General features: G+C 41.7%; 1 protein-coding gene across 1 annotated transcript in view; it reads right to left on the reverse strand.

The window, feature by feature from the left end:
• The window catches only part of prdm5 (PR domain containing 5), a 54,208-nt gene that overhangs the window by 10,014 nt on the left and 18,824 nt on the right, over positions 1-25,370 (reverse strand). Inside the window, exons 13-14 of the mRNA XM_079574921.1 lie at positions 20,799-20,892; positions 2,276-2,361 (exon numbers count right to left, since the gene is read on the reverse strand). Of these exons, the coding sequence (XP_079431047.1) occupies positions 2,276-2,361; positions 20,799-20,892 (180 nt within the window). The remainder of the gene's footprint in view (positions 1-2,275; positions 2,362-20,798; positions 20,893-25,370) is intronic.

Raw genomic sequence — 25,370 nt, forward strand, 5'->3', positions numbered from 1 at the left:
CAGAAATTACGATAAGCCTAAAAATTCAAATTAATATTGGCTTTTAGAGCAGTCAAATTAAGTTAGCCAGGGAAAGGCAGTACATTCTGTTCTTTGTAGTAAAAAAAAAAAAAAAGAGAGACTCCCTACAAGTAAATAATAAGTGTCAGAGTCAGCCACGATTGTATGTCTGCATTTCACTGACTTATAGAACACAAGTCAAGTCTTACTTCAATTTAACATTAATAAATACAAAAGTAAAGTCCTCAAAACTCCCTAACACTGAGAAAAGGGGATTTTAAGTACTAACTCCTACAGTACTCTAGTACTCTCTAATAAGGACTCGATGTTTCATGATACTTTCAGGTCCAAGGGGGCCATTGGGGAACAGAAGTAGGCTATACAGACAGTATCTCTGGAATCGCCCATATATGGTCATGTTTGAAGCTGTTGAGGGGAGAACAAAGAAGAGAAAAATCTTTCTATAACTAGGCCTTCTCCAAAACTACTTTAACAAATACTGAATTATGACTATAGTTTTCAACCCAATAAAGATACAAAGACATGGAGAGGAACAAAAAGGTTCAACAGCCCATAAATGCTACATGCTAACGCTAGCTATGACTGACGTTTTTTCGCTTCTGCTGAACAGCCTGCTGTGAAAAACATCCATGGGCCGATTTAGACTTGACTTTATTTGTGTGTGATAAATGTGTGGCTAAAAAAGAGTGAAAAATGTGTTTCCCAAAACATACTTCCTTGCCCCTCATCGAGGCCACACCCCCTTTTATGACGCGTTAGGATTGAGGTCGGGATCTGAGGTGGAGGAACGCGGGAACATCAGGTGGGTTAGGGTTTGGATAACAGGGAAGCCATCTGTGACTACACGTCTGGAAGTCTGGAAGTACCGATGTCCCTTGGTGCCAGTATTCCCTCTCCATAGAATAAAGGACATGCGGCTTTTGCATAACGCCTAAAATGTCAAAAATGTTTCAAAAGGAAATATGTAAACATAAAAAAAATACTAGACTCCTATTTTAAAGCAAGTTTTTATGTCTGAATAAGTAAAACCCATGAAGTCTGCAGCATATGTGAGGCATGTGTGCATTAACCTTGTGTCTCCAAAATCCAAATGTCATTAGTCCAAATGTATGAACAGTGACTTCATCTTGCTCTGCTATTTGTCACCGCTCAGCCCATATTTCAGACGGGACAGATCGGGAACGCGGGGACCCCAACTCCAGCTCATTTAATCAGAAACCCACTACTTCAATTATACCTGTCGGCTTCAACTGTACCTCTGCTATTACTACACTGGGGCAGGGCGCGGTGTTCTGGACAGCTTTACAAATGGACAAATCCCTTAAATGAGCCGCGCTGACACAAGAGCGCTATCGCCGTCAAGGCTGAATTAACCCGTGATGGAAGTTTGTGATGAAATGCATATTAAGTCTCATTTATCATCAGGGAAACGCACGTCCAGATGTGTAAAAAAAAAAAAAAAAAAAGGTGCGGCTTGGGTTAAAGGCTACACCGGGGCGAGGAGTGAAACGATCTCATTATGGACCTACGATTTCCTCTCTCGTCCCATTGGCTATATCAATGTTTAACCATGTTTTACAGCAAGAGTGGGCATCTAAATACGTGTTTATTTTAGTTTAAATACACCCATAGGTATGTTTTAATCCATAGAAGACACATAGACATACTGTTACCTCTGCTCTGCTTCTCTGGATTTCGTCTTAGTCTTGTAACTTTTTTTTATAATGGGACGTGGTGTCAAATGTTACACTTACCTCATGTCTGACCGGATATGGGAGGGTTGAATGTGCAGTTTCTGAAATGAGCCCTTAAAAGTGATGATATGTCTGCAGAGAGGTGCCAATTGTCTCACACCAGCCACGATAACTACAGTATTCTCATGTTGTGTGTTTCTGAAGAGTCTATAATAATGTCTGATGATGAGGACAGTGACATTTCTCCACCGTTTTCTGTGTATTTGTCCAAGTTGTGTCTGATTACCGACCTGCTGGTGAGTTGGGGTGGGTTAAGTCAGACTAAAGTCACAATTCAAAGCTCGATTATGTCATCGTTCTGGTTTTCTGCGTGTGTGTAAAATGGTTCTGTTGCTGCTTTTAGGGCACACAAATGTATTAACACAATGATGGGAAAAGGGATCTTTGTATCATTTACCAAATATTTATACAATCATCACAAAAAACATCACAAAATTCTAGCCTTGTTACTTTGTATCGACTCATCACTAACCTAGAATAAAAACAAGACATGTGCTTACCCGGGTGTGTGTTCGAATGTGCATCTTCAGCCCGTCGTTCTTGCTAAAGGCCTTGTCGCAGTAAGGGCACTGGTACGGCCGCTCTCCTAAAGAACAAGGACAAAGGAAAGAGATTCAAAATGTGTATTGACAGATGTGAAGGTCGTCAGCTGGAGCAGTAAATGAACAAAAGTACAACATGTAATATCCTGCAGAGGTAGAAACACAATTCAATACAGTGAGTTAATTGTTTAACCCCCGCCCGAACCGAGGTACATTTGCCACAGGTAGGTATTACCCAAATCAAAAAGGTTCTTGAAAACAGTGCCAATATAGGAACAAAAACTTGACAAAACTATGAAAACTTGACAAAAAACTATGAAAACATGACAAAAAACTACATTAGCACAACAAAAAATGACATTAACACAGCAAAAAAACATGACAAAATGTGACAAAAATGTGACAAAAATATGACGAAAAAGTGACAAAAATATGACAAAAAAGCGACAAAAATATGACAAAAAGTGACAAAAATATGATAAAAAAGAGACAAAAAAGTGACAAAAACATGACAAAAAAGTGACAAAAATATGAGAAAAATTGGAGAAAAATGTGACAAAAATCTGTCAAAACCAAGACAAAGAAGCAACGAAAAAGCTGCAAAAATATGACAAAAAAACTACAAACACAACAAAAAACTATGAAAACACGACAAAAAAGTGACCAAAATTTAAAAAAAAAATGTGAAAAAAACGTGACAAAAATCTGACAAAACCAAAACTAAAAAGCAACGAAGAAACAAGAGAAAAAGGAGCAAAAATACGGCAAAAAAAACTTGCTGTCCTTACAACAAAAAACTACGAAAATACAACAAAGTATCTAGGATCAGTTTTGTAGGTCTTCACTTTCAAATGAGGCGTTTAACTGTTGCTCTTCAGTCGAGAAGTTTGTCGATTTGGGTGCACTAAAGTGCACTCGGTTATGGCGGGGGTTAAGTTGTTCGTCCCGTGGTTTCAGTCTATGATATAGAGCATGAGGTCAGATATGTTACACGCACATTCAGAAAGATTTAGGACATTTCGCCAGGAGGAGAAACTCCACGTTCGCTCTCATGTAGAAGACAAAAGCAAATATGTGAAAATTAGCATCTGAGCTACGCAACAAAGCGTGACATCCTGGTTCACAGATGGTCCGTGCGTTTTCTCCTTTTGTTTTCTGATCAAACCCAGATTTTGGGGCATGCTACTGCACATCGTTCACTTTTGCCTGAGCTGTACCTATGCATCCAGGGCCTGTGCTTTAGGAACACACCGCTGCAGCGCGCCTTGTCACGCATGGATCAAACGCTGTCCGGCCAAACTCCTCTAGATCCTATCGTTGCGCACGGCCAGACGGCAAAGAGGAAGTGACGGGCTGCCAATCAAACACAGCACGGACATATGGACCTGTTTACCACCGGCCCGATCCACTGTGCAGATAGCAGCGCCACACTTGATTGCTAATCTCAAAAACAGCAAGTGATGTAACCGCAATACTTTGAAACAGGAATAGAACAGGGTCAATAATAATGCAGTTAGATAGACTCTCTATCCATAGAAGTGCAACCAAAAACTACTGAAAAAGGACGCTCCATCATTAAGCAGACCATAATTTTCAAGCAATATGGGAAAGAAAAAGGATCTCTCTGCTGATGAAAAGCATGAAAGAGTTGAATGCCTTGGAGTAGGTATGAACACCTTCGATAATTCATGAAAGATCAAGCGTGATCATCGTACTGCTAAGAGATTTGTGGCTGATTCAGAGCACACACAGGTTTGTGCAGATAAAGGCACAATGAGGACGGTTTCTGCCAGACAAATACATCAGATTAAGAGAACAGCTGATAAACTGTCTATCCGGCCTACCCTAAACTGTTAAGGCTGTGGCGTCAGTAAGGAGGTGGCGGAGTCATATTTGGGCCGAGAATCATGTGGAGAGAGCTGGTCGGCCCCTTTAGGTTCCCTGAAGGTGTGAAAATGACCTCTGAAAAATATGGTGGCTATGGGCATAAAAGGAGAGAAACTCATGATGTGGACCCCATCCTCCCCTGACCTCAACCCTATTGAGAACCTTTGGAGCCTCAAGCAAAAGAACTATGAGGGTGGGAGGCAGTTGACATCCAAACAGCAGCTCTGAAATCCTGCAAAGAAATCCAAGCAAAGTGTAACTTGACCTGTTAAGATATTTTGGATTGATACGACCATTTTCAGTTCTTTACACCCAATGTATTGAAATGGTGTTGTACATAATCATTTGGAACAGTACATTTTAAGTTGTTTATTATATTTATACTCAAAACATGCCACTAAATGGGATGCGTGCTGGCTTAGGTCATTGAGGAGCTTTTGAAAGAGAGTGGGATATCAAACACAAGATGTCTGGTGAAGTATAAGTTTGTTTGTTTGTCTAATTGAATCCTCCACTCAAACGCCTCCCGCCCCGACGATGATCCAGGCTTTTTCCGTGTTGCAAAAATCAACATTGTCTAAACACAGACATCAGTTACGTGTTTGTTATTACGCGCCAATCTCGTAAAAAGTCTAATCTGTCTTTGGGGCCTGATCGCTGCACAGATACGCTCGCGGCGTGTTATTGATGGGGGAGATGTTCTGGGCCTTCAAGTGAGAAGCTTAATTAGCTGTGTTTGCCTGGGATTCACAGTGCGGAGATACTTATTAAATCAGAACAAGCGCGCAGGGGATATTAGATCCATCTCTACTCAATAAACAGAACTGTGTTAAAGGGGAACATACATTTACAAATCAGCAGCTCTCTCCTCTATGAGAAAGATCTAGTGTGTTTTAACCAAAGACAAGTCAATGAGATGGACGTGGTATTTGCCTCGGGGATAAGAAAAGTCAGTCGAACAGGCCCTGTCTTGGTCATTGTTGTTAAGCCAAAAACACAACAGATTTAACCTCTTATCCCCCACTTTAACCGAGCACATTTTCTTCAGTTTTTTTTACCCAAATCTAAAAGTTTCTCTATTGGAGAACAACTGTGTAACTCATTGGAAAGATATGGCCAACAAAGCTACATTTTTTGTTGCGTTGTTGCCACGTTTTTGTCACATTTTAGAAGCGTTTTTGTCATGTTTTCGTAGTTTTGGTTGTCATGTTTTTGTTGCTTTTTCACTGCTTTTTTGCCACATTTTAGTCACTTTTTAGTTGTATTATTGTTGCTTTCCGGGTATGTTTTTGTCGTTTTTTTGTAGCTTCTTTTTTGTTTTGTCGCTCTCTTGAGGCTTTTTTAATCACTCTTTTGTCACATTTTTGTTGCATTTTCCTCCTCATTTTAATTGCTATATTGACACTTTTATCAAGAAGATTTTAGATTTGGGTAAAGCTAAACTGGAGACATTTAATGTGCTTGGTTCAGGCAGGGAGTTAAGAGGTTAAACAGTCCGCCAAAGAGCGTACGATGTCCTCTACAAGGGGGGACAGGCAGTTTAACCACTGGTCTGACTTGGAGCACTCAAATGTTCACCTCTTGTCCATTTTCTGTAAGGTCGCTTGTAGTTTTTAAGATTTGAAGCAGATTACATCCTCATAACTTTTCATAAAGCACTTTGTTTACATTGTATGCACTCACCACAACAAAAATATCTCCAAAACACTGACACCAGTACCACCATTCACATGACATTATTCTCTCTTCATATTCCTCCATATTGTTTCCCTGTTTCCAAGGAAGCTGATGCCACATTTTAACTGTGCGTTCACTTAATATGCCTTGTATTCTCTGCTGTTTTATCCAGAAACCTGACGACAGCTGCCACGCTGCAGATGCACATGTCGGGGTCTAAGCCTGACCGTAAACCTCCATAACCCTCCATAAAGTAGCAGCAGAGGGCTTCACAGGGGCACAATGTGGGCCGCGGTGACGCTCAGTAATAAAGTCTGACCTCCCCACCGGCGCACACAGGGTTAACGGGACATATGTGAAGTGATTACGCCCTCGACCAGGGGCATGAGCTCAGGACCGTCCCCAAATCCCCCTCTGTGCTTTCTCTGCCTCCAGGAAGCCCTTTTGTTGACAAACAGGCAATCTGAATCCCAGATGTGTGTTTAGAGTAAATCCATCGTCTTATGTAGCATGTGAGGTATCGGGTTAAGGCTCTGGTTTAGCCCTGGGACGTCCTGGGGAAGGCATTAACATTAATAGGACCAGGAAACAGGGCTCTCGGTGCCAGGGTGGACTCTGTGGCTTGGATCAGGTCTGTCCCGGGCCATTGTCAGCTCATACCAGCCACGCCCTGCCAATAAGTGCGCACCAATTCACCTACTTAACCTCCAGCGCGGCTGTGGAGCTGGGCTTCATCTGGGAAATCATGGCATTCATTACTAACCAGAGCAGGATTTTCAACACATTATCAGGGATCCACCAAATTCTTGCCTGCCTCAATACATTTCTGGTGCAAAGTAACAAGCTCTCACACAACAGTCTTGGAAATGTCTTCAAAAGCTAATTTTTTGACACCCATGTCTCCAAAATGGGAAAGTGCGTATCATAGATTGTAGTTTTCATAATGAAATAATGACACATATCAATGCTGTTTAGCTTGACGTAGCATTAGAAGTGTTTTGGAGAGGTTCATTAGACGATTGTTGTCCTATAACGCAGTGGTTCTTCGGGAAATGAAGTGTGGGTCGCAAGATGATTTTTTTTTAGGGCCTCATTTCCTAGTTATCCAGAGTATTGTTGATTTCTGGAGATGTTTTATTTAATTTTTAAATTCATGCAGTCCTTATATTTGAAGAGTTTAGTGGTGCTAGGCTAATGCTAGGCTAGCACATGTCTATGGTAACTAATAGCCTGCTTTAAAAACCTCTTCAAAATCATGGGTAGTCTTCCAAACGTTGCCATATCTGATTTGTAGAAAGTTCCTTTGTGAATTCCACGTGTAGTAATGCCGGCCGCAGGTAAACAAACTACTGTAGATCCAGTAACCGAGCAGATCACTCCGCCGCTGCGTAGCTTACAACCAGGAAGCTGATGCTGCTCAAATATAAGTTATTTTAGATGCAAAATGGTTATATTTCAAACATTATTCAGTCATCGCAGACATTTTTAATCGGTAGTCTGGTGTTATAAGTGATTTAATGTGCACTGTGCTTGGGTTAGACTGTTTTTAAAGCAGGCTACTAGTTACCATAGACATGCACTAGCCTAGCACTAGCCTAGCACCACTAAACTCTTCAAATATAAGGACTGCATGAATCAAAAAAAATATCTCCAGAAATCAACAACACTGGATAGCTAGGAAATGAGGCCCCATGTCAAAAATCCTGAAACATCCCTTTAATATAGACTGCAGTTGCACGTACAACCTGAGGTGGCGAGTAACAAAATGCCAACTTCCATCTAGTCCCTTCAAAATGCTAAATACATTTTATAAAGGGGGGTCTTGAGTTGTTGGTTGAGTGATTTTGGGGGTCACGGCCTGCAAAGTTTGGGAACGCCTGCTATAAAAAGTCGTCTACAACTATTAATAAAGCAAATACTTCTTGTGACGCCAGGCTGCATGCTAAAGAAAGGAATGGGCATGAGATGTTTCCATTGTGTAAAGAGTTACAAAGTGTGTCAAATAGGCGTAACATATTACGCTGTAACCCCGCAGCTGTGCTTCCAACGATGTGGTCATAAAAGGTAATAAAGGCTGGCGCTTGAACACTATAGTCTGCTGACAATAGAGACTGGAAGGAAAAAAAGGCGTTCTAAAAGTAAAAACGTACGAAGCATTTATAACACTTTTGTACAGCTATAGTTATACATAAGAAACAGTCACTCTCTTATTTCGCAGAACATGCATTTTTGACTCCGTTTTCCAGGGATACTATGACTGGAAAACTCAATGACTACTGTATATTCCATCTTCAGCAGGTTTTCCAGAGCGTGTGGTGGTGCCTGTAAAAACCAGAACCACTACTTACACATATCATATCTCCCGCTTAAACAAACCCTCCCCGGCTTTTCCATTGGACAGCATTACCTAGAATAACTCCGATAGGGGCTTTATATGAAATTAGGTACAAATAAATGCTGGAGTTGAGTGAGCTGAGGGGCTACATTCCTGCTCGGCTTGCGTGGTCTGGTGTCTGGGTGTTACTGTAACTGGAAACCGTCCACTTACTCCTGCAGATTGGGCCAGATTGTTTGGGGATTATGTGGGGCTTTATGTGCGTGGAGGAGAGATGCTAACTGATTTAGCATGTGTTGAAACCATACACCGTCTTTTTGACCCCCCGGGTGTCTGCCCCTGCCTCCTCTCCTCCCTCCCCCCCCCCAGTCCTGCTAATCGATCCGTTTGGCAGCGCCTCTACGTGGTATGGATGTATATAAGTCTGGTTAGCAGATGGGCTAGCTTTGTCGCCTTAGTAGCTCAGGGCTCGAGTCTGAAAAGCATTAGTGCTGTCCGTCACATATTAATTTCCAGCTTCCTCCAGTTTGGATAGCGATAGTGGCCCGATACGGTCGCTCTTTCTGCCCCGTCCCACGTGCCGACAGGGGCTGCGGAGGTAACACGATAGTTTTGGACTTGATAAGGAGGCGCTTTGAAGAGCCATGGGGACGCTCTATCCAATTTTTACACTTGACCTTTCCGTGAGAGCCTGAAACAAAGGTTTCAAGCAGATTTCCTGAAGCAATTTTCTCTGACTTTACAATAATGCGTAGGGCAAAAGTTTTATTGACATGTGAAAATTGTTGCAATGAATACAGATGTTTTTCTTTTGATGAAAATAGAAGGTCCAGCACAAGTGACAAGGACAAAATGAATACATTTAGTGTGAATGCAGATTATTGTTTCTGGCTTTAAAAGACTTTTTAAAAGACTCTTTATTTAGAGTAAGTAAGTCAGTTTACTCACTTAGGTCAGTGTTTCCCAACTACCTGGGGGTACTTGGAAGGACCTCAAATGAGAAAAAAAAGTTGAAACTGAGTAGAATTTCAATATTACTTTCAAAGAAAAGTTTAAATCATGTTTTTCATTAAATGGTTTGACTTTGAGAGTATTTTAGCTACAGTTTGAGCAGAACACTCAACTAAGTACTGAATAATCTATGTTTAGTTGCTCACTTTGTTAAAATGTGGACAAGATCCTAGCTTTAGGGGGTACTCGGAGTATGAATTAATGCCTCAAGGGGTACGTGGGACAAAAAAGGTTGAAAACCACTGACTTAGGTAACAAGTTTCAATTATCTTTTCAGTTTTTTGGCCTGCTGGGTTTATTGAACATTAAAGGAGGTGAAGAGCTGTGAGTGGCAGCACATTGACGAAGCCAGGACTCACAACGCTTAGGAAGGCAATGAACCTGAGTGCAGCCACACAATGCTGAAAATATTCTTTCTACTGATGGAACCAATAAGGCTTTGCTGCAAAAAGCAGTCAATTACCTGAACTTGAAAAAGTTTGAGTGCCAGCATGAACATTTCAAGACCAGTGCCTTGGCAGAAGTCAGTGCTCTGTGGGAAATGTAATGAAGACCTGTTCGGAAACAAGGTGCTGTACCTGCGTCACATCTTAGCACCTGCTCACAACATAAAAGCCCAAACAGCTCATTTACACATTCACACTGCGACTTTGTGATTTCCCTTAACGAGACTGTGCCCATGACAACAGTGAAGACAAACAATGGCGAAAATGAAGTGGCCGATTCCCTCCACGTGTTCATGAGAGGCCTGCTTTGTTAGTCAAACACGGCCACAGGTTTTGCTTTTGAGACCAGCAAAATACAAGTAAAAGAACCTGCCTGTTTCATCCTCATGCAAAACAATATCTCCAGCGTGAAGTATCGGTAGGCAATGCTAAAAGCTGAATTAAATCTTTGGACCCTAGACTTACATTTGGCCCAATACACCATCCCGTATTATTCCCACGTCTTTGATTCTCAAGATGATATGGCTGTTGTCTCTATATCAAATCTGTGTGATCCCCAAACTGATTTAGACTTATTTAGATCAATATGAGACCTCTTGTGGATTGTTAAGACACATAAAAGTCATTGTGTTTACCATTGTTTCCTTAAATTACTCCCAAAACGATGAACACAGAAATAACAAGGTGCTTTCAGCAATCCTCCACTGGGACACGACAGTATGTTAAAGAAAGGCTAAGTATTAGGGCAGATGTCCTCGTCGGGAGCTGTCCACACAATCTCCTGTTCAGTGTGAAGAAACACAGAGCACAGTTTTGGCCTATCACTGTATCATTTATATAACTTAATATTAATATCACACACACTCTGCCAACAGCCATTAGTCTGTGACCAGGGTCAAAGGAAATGCAGTAATTTATCATAACTGACATTTTTATGTACTTAAGTAAATGTGCTACGAGAAAAACGCTATCACAGTTAGCTGTGATTTAGATTTGCTAGATATGTTTTTTTTTATTTACAATGTACTTTTAAAAGCTATACCGTTTCTCGGGGTATGTGAACGTCTCCAGTTTGACAATCTGCCATAAAAGCAAAATACGAACAAGTTCATGGTGATGAGCTGATGATGTCCCGCTCTCAGCGAAGTCAGGTCTGAGTCAGGAGACAAGCCTGAAACTGTATGTGTGGAATAAATGTTTATTTTACACTTTAAAAGAGGAAACCCCCTCAGCTTAAACAACCCACTCCAGTGTAAAACAAAAACTCTTCTTTGATATTGAGTGAGTTCGGCACGGTAGCGCCTCTGCTTCACAGCTAGAAGGTCCGGGTTCGATTCCCACTATGTGGAGTTTGCATGTTCTCCCCGTGTCTGCGTAGGTTTCCTCCGGGTACTCCGGTTTCCCCTACCACTAAAAACATGTACAATAGGTGAATCCGCCAGCCAGATGTATCTGATCACCAGCCTGGCTCCACATCCGGAGATGGGTCCCCGGGCACGGTGCCGCCGCCCATCGCTCCTACTGGTCGTCCAAGCGGCGGCAAAGGATGGGTCAAATGCAGAGGACAAATTTAGTTGTACAGGTCTTAAACCCTTAACCTTAAGCTATGGCTTAATAGGTTTTTGTGATGGATGGACGGACGGACGGATGGAAAGCAGACAGACACCGCTCGATTGTCTCATGAGGGAAATGTGGCTGACAAGTGAGCATTTTCTCAGCTTTCGTTTATAAAAATAAAACGACCCCTTCACCTCTAAAATTATTTAGATTTTCTCTTTTTGATATTTATTCATTGTCATCCACCTTATTTGTTATATGTATTATTAATTGTTTTTCATTTATTCTTGTTTTCTTTTTCCTTGCTTACTAATGACAACAGTTAAACAGAGAGGCCCTTGTTCTATTGTTTTGTGATGTGATGATTTCATGAGCAACTCTTTTGAAACGTTTTCCTTTGTATAATGCGCTTTATAAATAAAGTGAATTGGACAATTAACTAGTAAATAAATAATAAAGAAAAGAAGCAACAAAACTACTGAAATAGTTTTTGGCTACATTCCCATTCGTCTAGTATCTTGTATTTTCTTAATAATTACTGAATCCTTGGCTTCTGTCTGTGTGTCTCTTTCCACTCCCGCCTGTGTCTCCAAACTGAGCGCAGTGGCTTCAGCGTCGGCCAAAACAAACAGCTGTATAAAGTTAGCACTCTCCGTCAGTAGTCCATTAGTTTTATTCTGTCTCCTGTTCCTGCTTGTTAAATTAAGGAGAAAAGTGCGCTGCGTATGACTCCAAACGTAATTTATGGTTTTTCAATGACATGAAATACTGTTGGAAGGAGCACTTAATAACTTCACCTTTAGATAATAGTACTTTGCTGAAGTGGTAATGTGGCACCAATAATAGTAAACATACTAAGATTAAGCTATAATTTTGTGCAAATGGCAAACAAGGATGAAAGTAGCTGCTACTAGAGTTCTTCTGTTGATATTGTAATTGCTACGACTGCAGTGGTGCCATCACAGAAAACCCAAATGTACAGCTACAACTACCACGACTGCTTAGCAAGTCGAGACTTAACAGGGACATATAGTCGGGACCTTGCAGGCCACCATTTTTCCATACTGAGAAATGTTCTTACCTGAGCTTAGACGAGTTGAAGGGTACCTGTTAGTATTAGCCTCTCCTCCTCTCCTCTATGGGGCCAAACGGGGTGAAGTTAGAAGCGACCGAGCTCATCCACGTTTTGCCTATTTAAATACTTTTACATGAGTAGTTACACTATCCAGTGTAGTTACACAAAATGAAACATGTCGATTTTCTAATCGGATAAAAGGGGTACTATATTGTAAGGCGTAATAACACTTTAGGAGCACTTCGATATCCGTGCAGTATCTTCACTTTACTGCGCAGACGTCAAAGTGCTCCTAGCGCCTTACAATTATAGTGCTATGGAAATTAACAATGGTGTTCGAGAGGATAGATGAAAAATAGGCAGCAGTCTGGATGTCTTTTACAGGAAAAGTTTATTTACCATTGGTACGGGATAAATACCCTCTCACAGCATCAGACTGATACGCAAGCAAACATTCAGTAGCTGAGAGTGGGCGCCTGAGCACCACAGTCAAGGCTATGACAGAGATAGTACGACTGTACAGCTTGACCCAGTATGATAAATAGCGATTTAATGTTATCCTCTAACATATAGTACCCCTTTTTATCCGCTTAGAACATTGACATGTTATATTTTGTGTGATGTGTAACTACTCACGTAACTGTATTTAAATAGAGAAACCGTGAAAGAGCTTGGTCGCTTCTAACTTCCCCGTTTGGCTCCATAGAGGAGAGGAGGAGAGGCTTACACTAACAGGTACCCTTTAACTCGCCTAAGCTCAGGTAAGAACATATCTCAGTATGTAAAAACAGTGGCCTGTTCCTTTAAGTTCTGATGGCCGTGATTGACATGTGGCTGATCAGAGACATGATCAGTCTGTATTAGAGCAAACATGGAAGAAAAAAAGAAAAGAAAAAAAATTAACGGGCAAGTCATGAGTTTGCTCTTTTGAACAGTAAATGCTTAGCTTTCCGGGCTAATTACTACTAGGCCTGATATCACTAATATTGATGTTTGCCGATTTATCAAAAACCTGGCTCGTGAAGTGATAAAGTTAAACTATTTACCACCAAATGGGTCAGAAATACTTCAGTCGAGCACATGAAACATTTCCCTCAACAGCAGCATTTACTACAGCGTCCTCATGGGTCCATCTCTGTGCCCAGGCATGACACGTGTATGAAGTCAGAGCGTGGCGCTGCTGTCAGCCTTTCCTTTGGCACAAATAATCTTCAACACCCCACTTCACTTATTTACCACTTCAGTACGGCGGCCAAAAAACGGGGGAGGGGGGGGGAAATCCACTCCGCTCTAAGCAAAACTACTCTTGACTAAAACGGGGCCAAAGCGACTCACTGGGAGATGAGAGAAGCATCAATCATGGGCGCTGGGTTGTCAAAGTCCATGACAGTTCATAATGTATGCTGTCGCTGAGATCATGACAGCTAATTTTGCGCCACTTCGAATAATACATCTAAGCGCGACATGATGTTCTAACCCAGTTTAATTACAAGCTAAATATACAGCTCGTGTCCTTGCAACTGCTTAATACTTTGGGGGCCGCTGTTTGGGGATTTTTTTAATGCTAATTTCAGCTGCCCAGTATGTGTTGGTAAAGTGATAGGGGAAGGAAATCTCCAAGGAGCCCTCACAAAGTCCTCTGTGTTTAGCAGGTAAATAATCAATGCTGAGCTGTTCCTGTGAAGCAGGAAGACAAACAACACGGAGCTTTCCTGCCGTCCCTCCTGAAAAAGCTGCTGATTTACAGGTCTGTTCGCTCGGCTGGTGGCCCGCTTTAATGATCACCCACTGAAAAAAGAAAAAAAAAAGCAAGACACTTCGCGACTTTTACTTTCATCAGCGGAGTAGTAAACCTGATTGTTAAAATGTGCTGTGTTAGTCATAGAGAATTGTTTCAATTACTTGTTAGGGAGTATAGTCAGTTATAAAAGAGGAGGTTTTATGTCTTTGCATCATTTCCTCGTGAGGATATCAGACAAAAAACAACACTAGAGCCAGTGTTTCTCAAATTGAGATACCGGTAACAATTGTATTACAAGAACTTTTCCAACTGTCAGTTTAAGATATAGATTTATTATAAGACTGAGGCGTCGGGGTTACTTCTTGCCATTTTAGATCTGGATTACTTGGATTCAGTCCCAGTTTAGACCCAATGAGCTAAAAACACTGCTTAAAGGGACTAGGTGCAAGTTAGTAATTTTTATACTCACTACTGCCACCTCAGGTCTTACGCGTAACTGCAGGTTCTATATTAAGCAATTCGGACCCGAATGAACACCTATTTGAGTAATAGTGAAGGATTTTAGAGGCAGGTGTGGTGAATAGGTCTGAGCTCATTCTACATATTAAGACATGGCTGGAACATGTAGGGGCAGGAAAATACATAACATTAACATTTTTAAATTATGCATAATCCATGAACCTAGAAGATAGATGTTTTGGAGAATGCAATCTTTTGTTGTGGCCCTCTCCAATATTGTCTTAGTTTTGATGTATTTTTACCTGGTGTGCGTTTCGTGTTCAGTCATGGTTTTGCGCAGGTTTGTGTTTTGCTGCTTCTGTCTTGCTTTAGGTTAGAGTTTCATTGCGGCCATTGGTTCGGGTTTGTCTTGAGAACTGACAGCTTTGGGTCAACTGGGCACATAAATGGCCGATAGGGTCAGAGTCTAAAATTTCATTGGTCAAATGGTCACATCTGGAGAGCAAAGTGGCACTGTTTAACACCGCTGTCAACCCCAGTGTGGGCCACCAACAGGATCTTGTCATAACAGAAAGGGGCTGTGTTTGGTCGTAGCTCAATGTCGATGCTGTCGTGACATATTAACTCTGATTGAGGGAATTTATTTCTTGGTTTTGTCTTGGTACTTGTTTCTTTTTACATTGTGGCCTGCGTTTAGAGCTGTACAGTCCTTGCCTTGCCTGCCAGACACTCCTCCTTTCTGTTCAAAATAAGAACCATCTGAACAGCTCCTATCATTTCACGATTTTACCCACATCAGTCTAATCACACACCGAGAGGCGGGACTTCATTCCCACGAGACGCGGAAGCCGTTACCACTCTCTACCAAAACAATAGAGATGGCGTGCGCGGCGAGTGATACGATGTTTTCTTCTGCTCTTTCGTCTGTTTTAAATAATTAGGGAAAAAACGTAATCCCTAAAACAAGGACAGAAGCAGCAAGAAACAGCATTCGAAGCGTTCCTCGTAAATAAGGACGTTTTTGGAAAGGCTTCATGCCGCTTGTTGCTGCGACATATCGCATTGGTTGATGCCATCTGTCAATCACACCCACCGGGAAATCGCTGAGACCATGCTTGCTCCCAGACTAAATGTCTTTGAAATATCTATGAAAAAGCATGTAGTTTGGCAGGTCAGGCAAGTACAGTCCAATAACTCAATTTAGTTCTACATGTTTAAGTTGTATACCCATTTTGTAGTATCAAATTACTCTGCCTACACTGACCATGTGCACTGCCTGACTAGCTTGGCCTTAGCCATCCGTAAACTCCAGTCAATTGAAATTTCCCTACATGTACGTGTGGATCTGATCTCAGTGGCTGCGTTACATCGGTTGAATTTCAACCTACCATCCAGTGATCAGGGGATGCGGGTGTTGTAGGTGACTTCAAGCATACGCGGATACGAAAGTAAAGGAAGCTCTTCAATCCGTTCTGGCTCAGCTCCCAAATATCCAGAAATTGAAATTGAAGCCTTGGAATACGCAAGTAATGCACCCAAGAGTTCTGATAGAGTTATGATGGCTGCTTCACTTAATCACACTCAGCACAATCAGTGCTGTAAATACGGCAGATTTAGCTCAGAGCTAATTTCCATCCGCGGTCCCACAGTCTAAAAACATACCAAAACAGAGCATACATGAGTTAGGTAGTGCATACACCACAAGTTCTCAACTTGCAGAGCTTTGGGTTCCAGCTTCAGGCCACAGAAAATGGTCCTGAAACTAAATTTGACTGGCACCAAGTCCTTTTCCTCCATCACAAATCCATTGTAATGTGTCTGCGCACATTGTTGCTCAGGGGAACCGCCAGCACGTTAAACCTAAACCTCTCCCTTCCCTTTCTCCGCTCGTTCTGTCTCTGTCTGTTTCTCTCCTCCTCAACAAAAACACAACAAACTCACAAACCCAGTCTATAGAAGGAGGCGACAGATTTACAGCCAGTCAGGGTCAAGGGTCACGTGGCTGGATGCTTTCTTGGAGTGGCATTTTTTTTTTTTCACTTCTTTTCTTTTCCTTGGAGGTGTCAGCTCCGCTCCCACACCTCCCCCCAGCATTCCTTCCTTTTGTTTATTCTATATAAATACAATCAGGCCCGCGCTGGTATACATTGGCTCTATGGGACGGTTTGCCCCGCGCACACACACTCGCGTATATGGCCACGCACAAACTCAAAGGGCTTACAATAGGAGCTTGTCAAAGGCACGCTGTCATGCCACCTCTCAAATGTACACTCACACAGACACCTGGAAAAGGATTCGCTGCAGCACAAAAGGTAGGATGTGACAGGGCTGAAGCTAGCGCTGTGGACTATTCAAGCACTCCGGCCTCGTGTCCAATTCATACAATACGTTTCAGTTTAGGGGCACGAATCTTTTCATGGCACTGTCCAAGTATTTTAGCACAAGTGTGGACGATCTCAAAATGCAAACTCGAGCCGACACCGCAGGATTCAGTTTGGAAAGCCTGGGAAAGCAACACGGACATGCAAAACATTTGAAAGTGACGGTACAAGACGAGCTGTCAAAAAAGTCTTTCAGTCTCATCCTCTTTGTGCACGTTTGACAGCCATATTGTATAGACTGTCTCAGCCCCCGCACAAACGTACAGCATGATTCATATAGTCCTCAAATGGCCAAACTGGATGAGGAAAGGGGTTAACTTTTTCTGTTGCTGATGTTGCGGATTCATAAAGACACGGAAAAAGTAGCTGCAACATCAACTCAAGTAAAAGTAGCAAAGTATTTGGTGGAAATGCTTCTTAAGTAACGAGTCATTGTTCGGTCGTATAAGTCTGAGTGTTGATGAGAAGTGCATAATTTTTATGTTGGCAATAACACAAGTTGGCATCAGTGCCACCTGTTTAACTCATCTTGGCTGAGCAAGATCTGTTCTTCCATTTCAGTGTCGTACCATAAGACCAACTATGTCCCAGCACAATGTCCATGCACAAGCCCTACACAGAGCAGCCTACAAAAGGGAAGTACTGAAGTTTTGAGCTCAACTGAGCCCCTTAAAAAGTAGACAGGCAAAAAGCTCTCTCCCACCGTCCCATCGGCGTGAGATCCATTTGGAAACTTGGAATCTTAAAGCAGTACTAAGTAACTTGTTTATCCTTTCCGCAGTCCCTCTGGGGGTAATACAGGTGTTAATGGGATGATTGGGGGGAGGGGAACTTCCCTGCACCGAGTCGGAGTCACCAATACACACTAATGGAATCAAGATGAAGAAGCTAACGGGCTAACAGTCAAAGCTAGCTGTGGGCTAGCGTCACTTAAACAGTATTTACAGCCAAGTTGGTGAAAAAACATTATGTCCATTGTTAATTGGGTTGTGGCACAATGTACAATATCCCTCTCTCCCTTTGTCTTTTCTGTCAGCGTAGTATTTACTCTCACAGGCAATTAATGAGCAAAAAAACGCAACTTTCTGCAACACCTGCAGTGGCGCTTATGGCTTCAAAGGGCACGAGTTACTTAGTACTGCTTTAATACTGCCGTTCCAATTAAATAACTCACCTCCTGTATTTCACCTGTTAACCCCCACCTGTACCAAGTGCATTTTCTCCAGTTGAGTGGAGGGTAAGAGGTTAACTAACTGTAATGATCTGGAGTTGCTGCAGTTGGTCAGGTCTAGGTTCAGCAAAACTATGTGCCCAAAGAATGAGATCAGCTGATGACCTGAACATCCTGAATGACCAGGTTATTCCATCAATAGATTTCTTCTTCCCTGATGGCACGGGCATTATTCCAAGATATCAGTGCCAGGATTCATGGGGCTCATGAGCCATCATTTTGGATTGGCCACCACAGAATCCAGATAATCAACCCCATTGAGAATCTTTTGGATGTGCGGAACAATTAATGCAACACTGGATCTTTGACATTGCAGAAGCTTATTGAAACAATGCCACAGCGAATAAGTGCTACAATAAGTGCTACACCACATTTTAAAGAGGTCAAACGAAATATTGTGTGACCCTTTTTTTTGTAATGACCTTTTAACGGTCAGGCAGTGTTTCTTTCAGGGGTTTTCTTCAGCTGAACTCAAAATTGTCTTGGTACCTTTTGTCGTAGGAAAATACTCAACAACCTCCAAAGTGGTAAAAGGTCAGTTGTCATAGCAATTTAGATTTAAAAACAAAATATTTCATCAAATGTCAGCCATAACAGTAAGGTGATGTGAGTGAAACCCATCTATAAAGCGTCTGACATGTAACAGTGTGGACATGGACAGTATGTTAATGGGATTTCACGCTTCAGTTCTGTGTCACGTTTAGCCACATTAGTAGTATGGAAGCGTAGACGGCCTTTTCCTGCAGAAAATGACAATAAAAGAATACAACTTTTAAATGAGCATTGTGGAGGGAGGGAAGGAAGCAGGGGGGTGGCAGAGAGGGTCTGGTGAATGAAAGCTCTGGGACGTCCCGAGTGTGTGTGGTCGTGCCAGGCCTGTCCCCGACTGTTGGTCGGGAAACGGGCAGGAATGTGTAGCCGTCCTGTTTAAGGCCCTTTAATGAACATCCAGGGCTCCATTTTTTGTGGCGGTGCACACAGAAACTGAAGCACGAGGGGAAAACGGCAACGCTGGAATTTTCTTAACCTTATTATAGCTTTGTACATTTGCACAGAGGAAGTCAGGCGCGGGGCAGTGGGTGTGCGGTCAGCAGAGAGAGGTGTGCACTGGACAAACAGAAATTAAGTAACTGACAACATGCTGTGTTACGTAAAGATACTATTTTGACTATACTGCATACCGGGGTGCCCAACTTTGGCCTGGGAGCAACATGCGGCCCTCAGACTGTGGACTCCGACTGAATGGGCAGAACTGTGGTAGAAGTGTCCACAGGAAACCGTATCTAAAGCCTGGGATGCATGAGGGGATTTTTAAGCCTTAAGTGATTTTAAAACGTACCAAGTCCACAGACATGACATTTGTACTGTTAATAATCTGTTACGAGTATGAAACCACAGACTAAAGGATTCTGATCATGCACTTGCTGATAGGAGAAGTTTGCAATATGCATGACACACCAAAAAGAGTCCAACTCGACGGCATCAACAGTCTGTACTTTCATGCACTTGTATCTGCAGCAACAGTGACACTAGTAAACACATGTGGGCAATGAGTTAGGCTGGGTTTAGAAAAGTTTAGATGCTACTGGTATCGAAGAAAAAAAAAAAAAAAGTATAGAAACCATGTACTAAAAAAATATATATCTTTAGCCACAAAGTTTTGATGCTTTTGGGTCCGGGGACAGCATTAAACTAAGTTACGTTAAGATCAAATAAATGATACAAATTTAAAAGAATTTGTCTGTTATGGAATAATTGGACAATATTGTTCTGTTTTTTGGTTATAGATGTATCATAACCCAACTTTAAAGGAGCTAGATGCAAGTTGACCATTTTATACTTTAAGCTTGTGCAAGACGGCAATTCGCTTCTGTGGACCCACCACCTGCAGGAGGAGTCTTAAGGGGTTGGTGCAATGTGATTTGAGCAGCTCCAACAGCTGCCCCCACGACCCGGAAACGGAAAAGTGGAAGAAAATGGATGATGGATGAAGGCAACTTTTTGAGTGACACTGCAGGATTTTAGAGGCAGTTGTGCTGAATAGGCCTGGGCTCATTCTACACATTAGGACATGGCTGGAACATGTAGGGGGAGGAAAATACATAATTGTAACATTTTTAAACTCCATACAGTCCCTTTAACGATTTAAAATACTGGTATCAAAAAAATGTAACGGTGTCCAGCCCACGCGATGAGTGAAGAGGATTAAAGGTAGCTGTGAGTCGTCTTATTGACAGTGGCTTGATGTGCACAAAGTATGTTTTGTGAGTATATTATTTATTTTATAGGTATAGATTGTATACAGACTGCATGGCAAATTGATAAAATGCATTATGGAGAATGGAGAATAAAATTAGGCACACAAAATGATATACAAAGCCGCAGGGTTTTACTTATGAAAACATAAACAGTCCTAACATCCCTAGAAAATTGGTTATGTGTTTACAGTGTGAAATAGTAAAGTTCATTCGGTTCAGTGTATCCGGTGTGTGTTGTGATTTTGTAATGTGCGCCGTTATAATGACAGGTTGAGAAGTTGATGATTGACGACTATAATTATGACGATCAGTATCAGTTTGTTTATCTGTAACTGTCAGACAGACATTTCTATTCAGAAGTAAATGTGTTTTTCATTGCAGCTAACAGTGATTGTTGGTGTGTTTCAGTTTCAGACGACTGACCTGTGTGGCTGCGGATGTGGACTCTGAGCGTGCCGTTGCTGGCGAACTTCTGTCCACAGTACGGGCAGATCTTCTCCTTCTCTCCCGTGTGAGTCTGAAGTGATAAAGCACACATGGTTTTTGTTATGGACGAAATCAGAAACATGATTTTGAACTGAAGTTTGATTGAATGTGATGGCTTCACTATATTCTCTCTGGAACATCACACAACACATCAACACAACAGCCATATGTTTGTGACCAACAAAACAACCTATTTACAATTAAGACATTTAGAAAGTTGCATTTATTTTTTATTATGAAATCGCGATTGTGAGTAGATTTTTTTCTTTTTACTAAATTTCAGTTCACTGTACATTTTAAACCCAACAAGGAGAATTACACTAAAAAGTATCTTTAGTGTAAATATACTGTATGTTCTCACGGGGGGGGGTTTACATAGCCTGGCTTGGGACAATCCTCTTTATTTATCTGTATTTATTTCAAAGCTGTACTTCCAGATAAACATCACGGCATCACCAGCAGTAGAACAATTGATTTCTGCTGCTGTGCTGTCAAACATAACCTTCTCAAAGATTCAAAGCTCCATAGATACCACTGCTCCCCTGACCTGAACTCCATCTCCATATTCCCCCATGATGCACCAGGGCTGCAGTATGGGATGGAAGATGTGGACACAGAGGTGAGAGGAGAGAGGATCAAAGAGCAAAGTGGAACTTCTCAAACCTACAGCTACTTATGATTCACACTCAAGGCCAGAAAGCAGTGTCTTTATCCTGGCACATATGTGGTACTTTGGTGAAATAAACATCATTTAAGGAGTGTCATTTACCAAGCTTTTGCTCAATGGGGACTTTACAATATCGGCTATTGGCCGATCTAACGGAGATAAAAGCCGATATCTCCGGGACCGAACGTGGTGGCCTCAGGGGAACAGTGAAACATGGCAATGAAAATTGGTTAGCTACAAGTTTGTTAAACACAAGTTTCACCAACTAAACCTCAGTGAATATGGACATGCAGCACCTCATTTCGAAAGCACAGAACCTGGAGAATACAATGGCTGAGTTAGTTTTAACCTCCACCAGTGTATTTTTGATTACAGAGCAAAATGCCGCGGCTAGCAGCAGTAAGCTGATGCTAACGGCAGCATGCTAATATTAACAGCAACTAATCAAAGCTGGGACAGAAACTAGGATTGAATCACCTAAAGCATAACTGATGGAGTATTTATGTTTTTACAGGATTAAGACCACAGACATTTGGAAAAAAAAATAATTGGTCAAAAAATCACCCAAAAATCCCAAAAGCCTTAGAAAAACCCATAACGGTCGACCTCTAGTCAGCAGCCAAGTCATTTGCACATTTTCAACTCACACATATTTCTCTCTCTAACACTGTAATACAGACAAGTTAGGTACAACAAGCCCACAAAAAGCTAAATGCGATTTTCCAGCTTGTACTCGCTATTTAGCACCTGTCTAATAAATGACCCGCTATGTGTTTGACAGCCTTTCAACTGGCCCTATCGGGGATATTGTGTGAAAACTTGGAAGTGGAACTACAGGACACTTTGTTTTAGCTGTTTCACACCAATATTGCATTTCCTGCTCAACAAAATGTGTGGTAGTGATAGAGGTGTGTTTGAGATTATTACCAAAATACCTGTAAAAAGCATAATACCCCATTGTTAAATACAAAAAGAAAAACCCTCTGTGAAATCACTTGTACATTCAGTTAAAAACAAAACAGCACTGTCTCAAAGTATCATAGAATGACTTTGTTTGCATAAATGTAACGCTAATATTTTTGCTGTGCGTGTGACCCAAGCTGGCCTGCTGACAGTATCAAACAGACACTGGTCATTTTCACGTGGGAACACATTGCACCAAAGGGATTACATATTGAGTCGTAGGTAATCATCAAAAATGTTCCATCCGTAAGCGACTGTAATTATAAAGTTCTATCTTATCTTGGCCAAACGCCTCCGCAGTCATTTCCATTGAGGCGCCAATTCTTCTGCAGTGGCACTGACAAACAAGATGCCACCTCACTGAGCCACGCAGCAAGTACATGCATGCACACACACGCAGGAGACTCTAGTGTAATGTAATCGGGACGCACAAAAAAACATTTGGCTGTTAGAATAAATCATAATTCATGAGGATACGCTATTGCTAATGAAAGGTTGGCAAAGTAACCATTAGAGGAGACGACAACATGAGCCTTAATAGTACATGACACAAAGGGGGGAGGTTTCTGGGCCAAAAGACTTGCGCAAAACTGGTTATAATGGACATTTAAGACCTTGTTTTTCCGGTGATATTTGTTCATTACCCTGTTATTTGCTACAAGGGTGAGAAACTGGACGTTTTTGTGCCAGCCCCAGCCTGCAGTAATGTAATAACTACAGACTTGCGCATATTTAAAGCATTAGTAAAGACTTTATTTTTTACAAAACATTTACAAAGCTGCTGCATTATTTGTTAATCATCTAAAGTGATTAACTTTATCGCTCAGACCATAAATTTGTTTAGGCTCTTTAAAGCAGTACTAAGTACCTTATGCCCCTAGAGGCCATAAGCGCCACTGCAGGAGTCATAATGTTGCATTTTTTTACACATTAATTGTCTGTGAGAGTAAATACTACGCTGACAGAAAAGACAAAGGGAGAGAGCACATCTAAGTACACAATGGAGATATTTTTATTCACTCAAACTTGGCTGTAAATACTGTTTAAGTGGCACAAGCCCGCAGCTAGCTTTACCCGTTAGCCAGTTAGCTTCTTCTTTGTGATTCCATTAGTGTGTATTGGTGACACCAACCCGGTGGCAGCGAAGTTGCAAGTGTGGTTTTCTGGCCAGAGACACCAGGGGGAGATGAAAGACCCCACAATCATCCCATTAACACTTGTATTACCCCCAAAGGGACTACGAAAAGGATGTATTAAGGCAAACTAGTTACTGCATTACGCTCCTTTTCCGTAACTAGCACTGACTTGTACCCAACCTGAGCCAGACACAGTTCATAAGGTGTAATAAATGTTTTTCTCACCGCAGCAAACCAGTCACCGTGATGTTGTAGGTTTCCTGTGTCTGGAGTATAAAAAGAGTGTTTCTTTCTCAACCAGTGTGTTTTTTATTCCGATATTGTGACATTTTGATCTGTGATGTCGATTCCTTCCTTTAGCAGAACTTCATCCATAATGTTTTTGCCTCATGTTGCTTACGTTCGCACTTTTAACCACTGTTTTGACCAGTCTTCTCTGTTCTTCGTGATACCACCGAGTTTTTGTCTCCTCAGAAACCAGACTTTGATCAAAACCCCATGCAGTCCCCTTGTTAGCAGCGGGACCGTTCAGACGCCCGTCTTCAGCCCTACTGTTCTGGGACAACCTCTGGGACATTTTCTTTTGCTCTGTGCCAAAAAGCTGCTCGATTTCAATCTTGATCCGTACCCACCGCCGGACGACATTGTCAAATCTAGGCCTCACAATCCGAGCCCAGGTCTGCTTTGGCCTTTGAAACCCTACTGAGATAATGCACTAAGTGCCATTTCTAATCAGCACAGGAGCTGAATCCAAGACTCCGTGGGCAGCAGTGGTCAAGATGGATGGGCCTGCCAGGTCTCTAAGCCTGTTTTTTACATCAGAGCAGTAGCTGGTACCAGGGAGTGCAAAAACAATTCACTTTTGATTCGTTCAGTGAATGACAAGTAAATGTGAGTGCACAGCAGCAGAGGTTAGTGCTTCTGTCTGTCACCATGGAGGCCAGAGCTTTGAATGTGAGGTTTGCAATAATCTACATGTCTGAATAAGTGAATGAAAGTTATTACTATCCTGCCCAGAAATACGACTCACATTTTAAAACCACTATCTTCTTATGCACGGAGAAATGTATGCTGAAAGCTTTGGTGAAAAGTAAAAAAAAATACAGAAATGTGTCAGAAATGTAGCCTCTCCTTCTCTCAACTATAGCTCCAAACAGGGTGAAATCCGCGCAGTAACTACTCTTGGTATTATTACGCCTTACAATATAGTTCCCCCTTTTATCCGCTTAGAAAATCCACATCGCTTCGTTTTGTGTAATTATACTTTGTAGAGTAACACTTCATGTAACCGTATTTAAATAGGGAAAATGTGGAAGAGCTTGGTAGCTTCTATCTTCACCTCATTTGGAACTAGTGGAGAGGAGGAGAGGCTAAATGCTAACGCCGTCTGTGCAGTGCTTACGTGATTGAAGGCACGGGTAAAGACCAGACAGGTTCTAAAGAACATATCTCAGTATGCACGGTGGCCTATTCCTTTAAATAATATTCAGTTAAGCCTGAAAAACTGCAAGGAATTTTTCTCTGTGATAGTTGCCTATTTGTATGCAACGCAGTGTATTTTGTTATTCCCACAGCAATGTATTGAATTACACAGTCATAAATCTAGGGCATTTTACAGATACAACATTGTAACAAAGTGTTGAGCAACCATAAAGCCACTTTATTAAAACTATGACATTTATTCAGCTATGTTAGACTTTATATGAGCTTTGACAGAGAATCCAGTGTGAAATATTGGCGAGG

The sequence above is a fragment of the Gobius niger genome, assembly GCF_951799975.1.
Source record: "Gobius niger genome assembly, chromosome: 17".
Taxonomy (NCBI): Eukaryota; Metazoa; Chordata; class Actinopteri; order Gobiiformes; family Gobiidae; genus Gobius; species Gobius niger.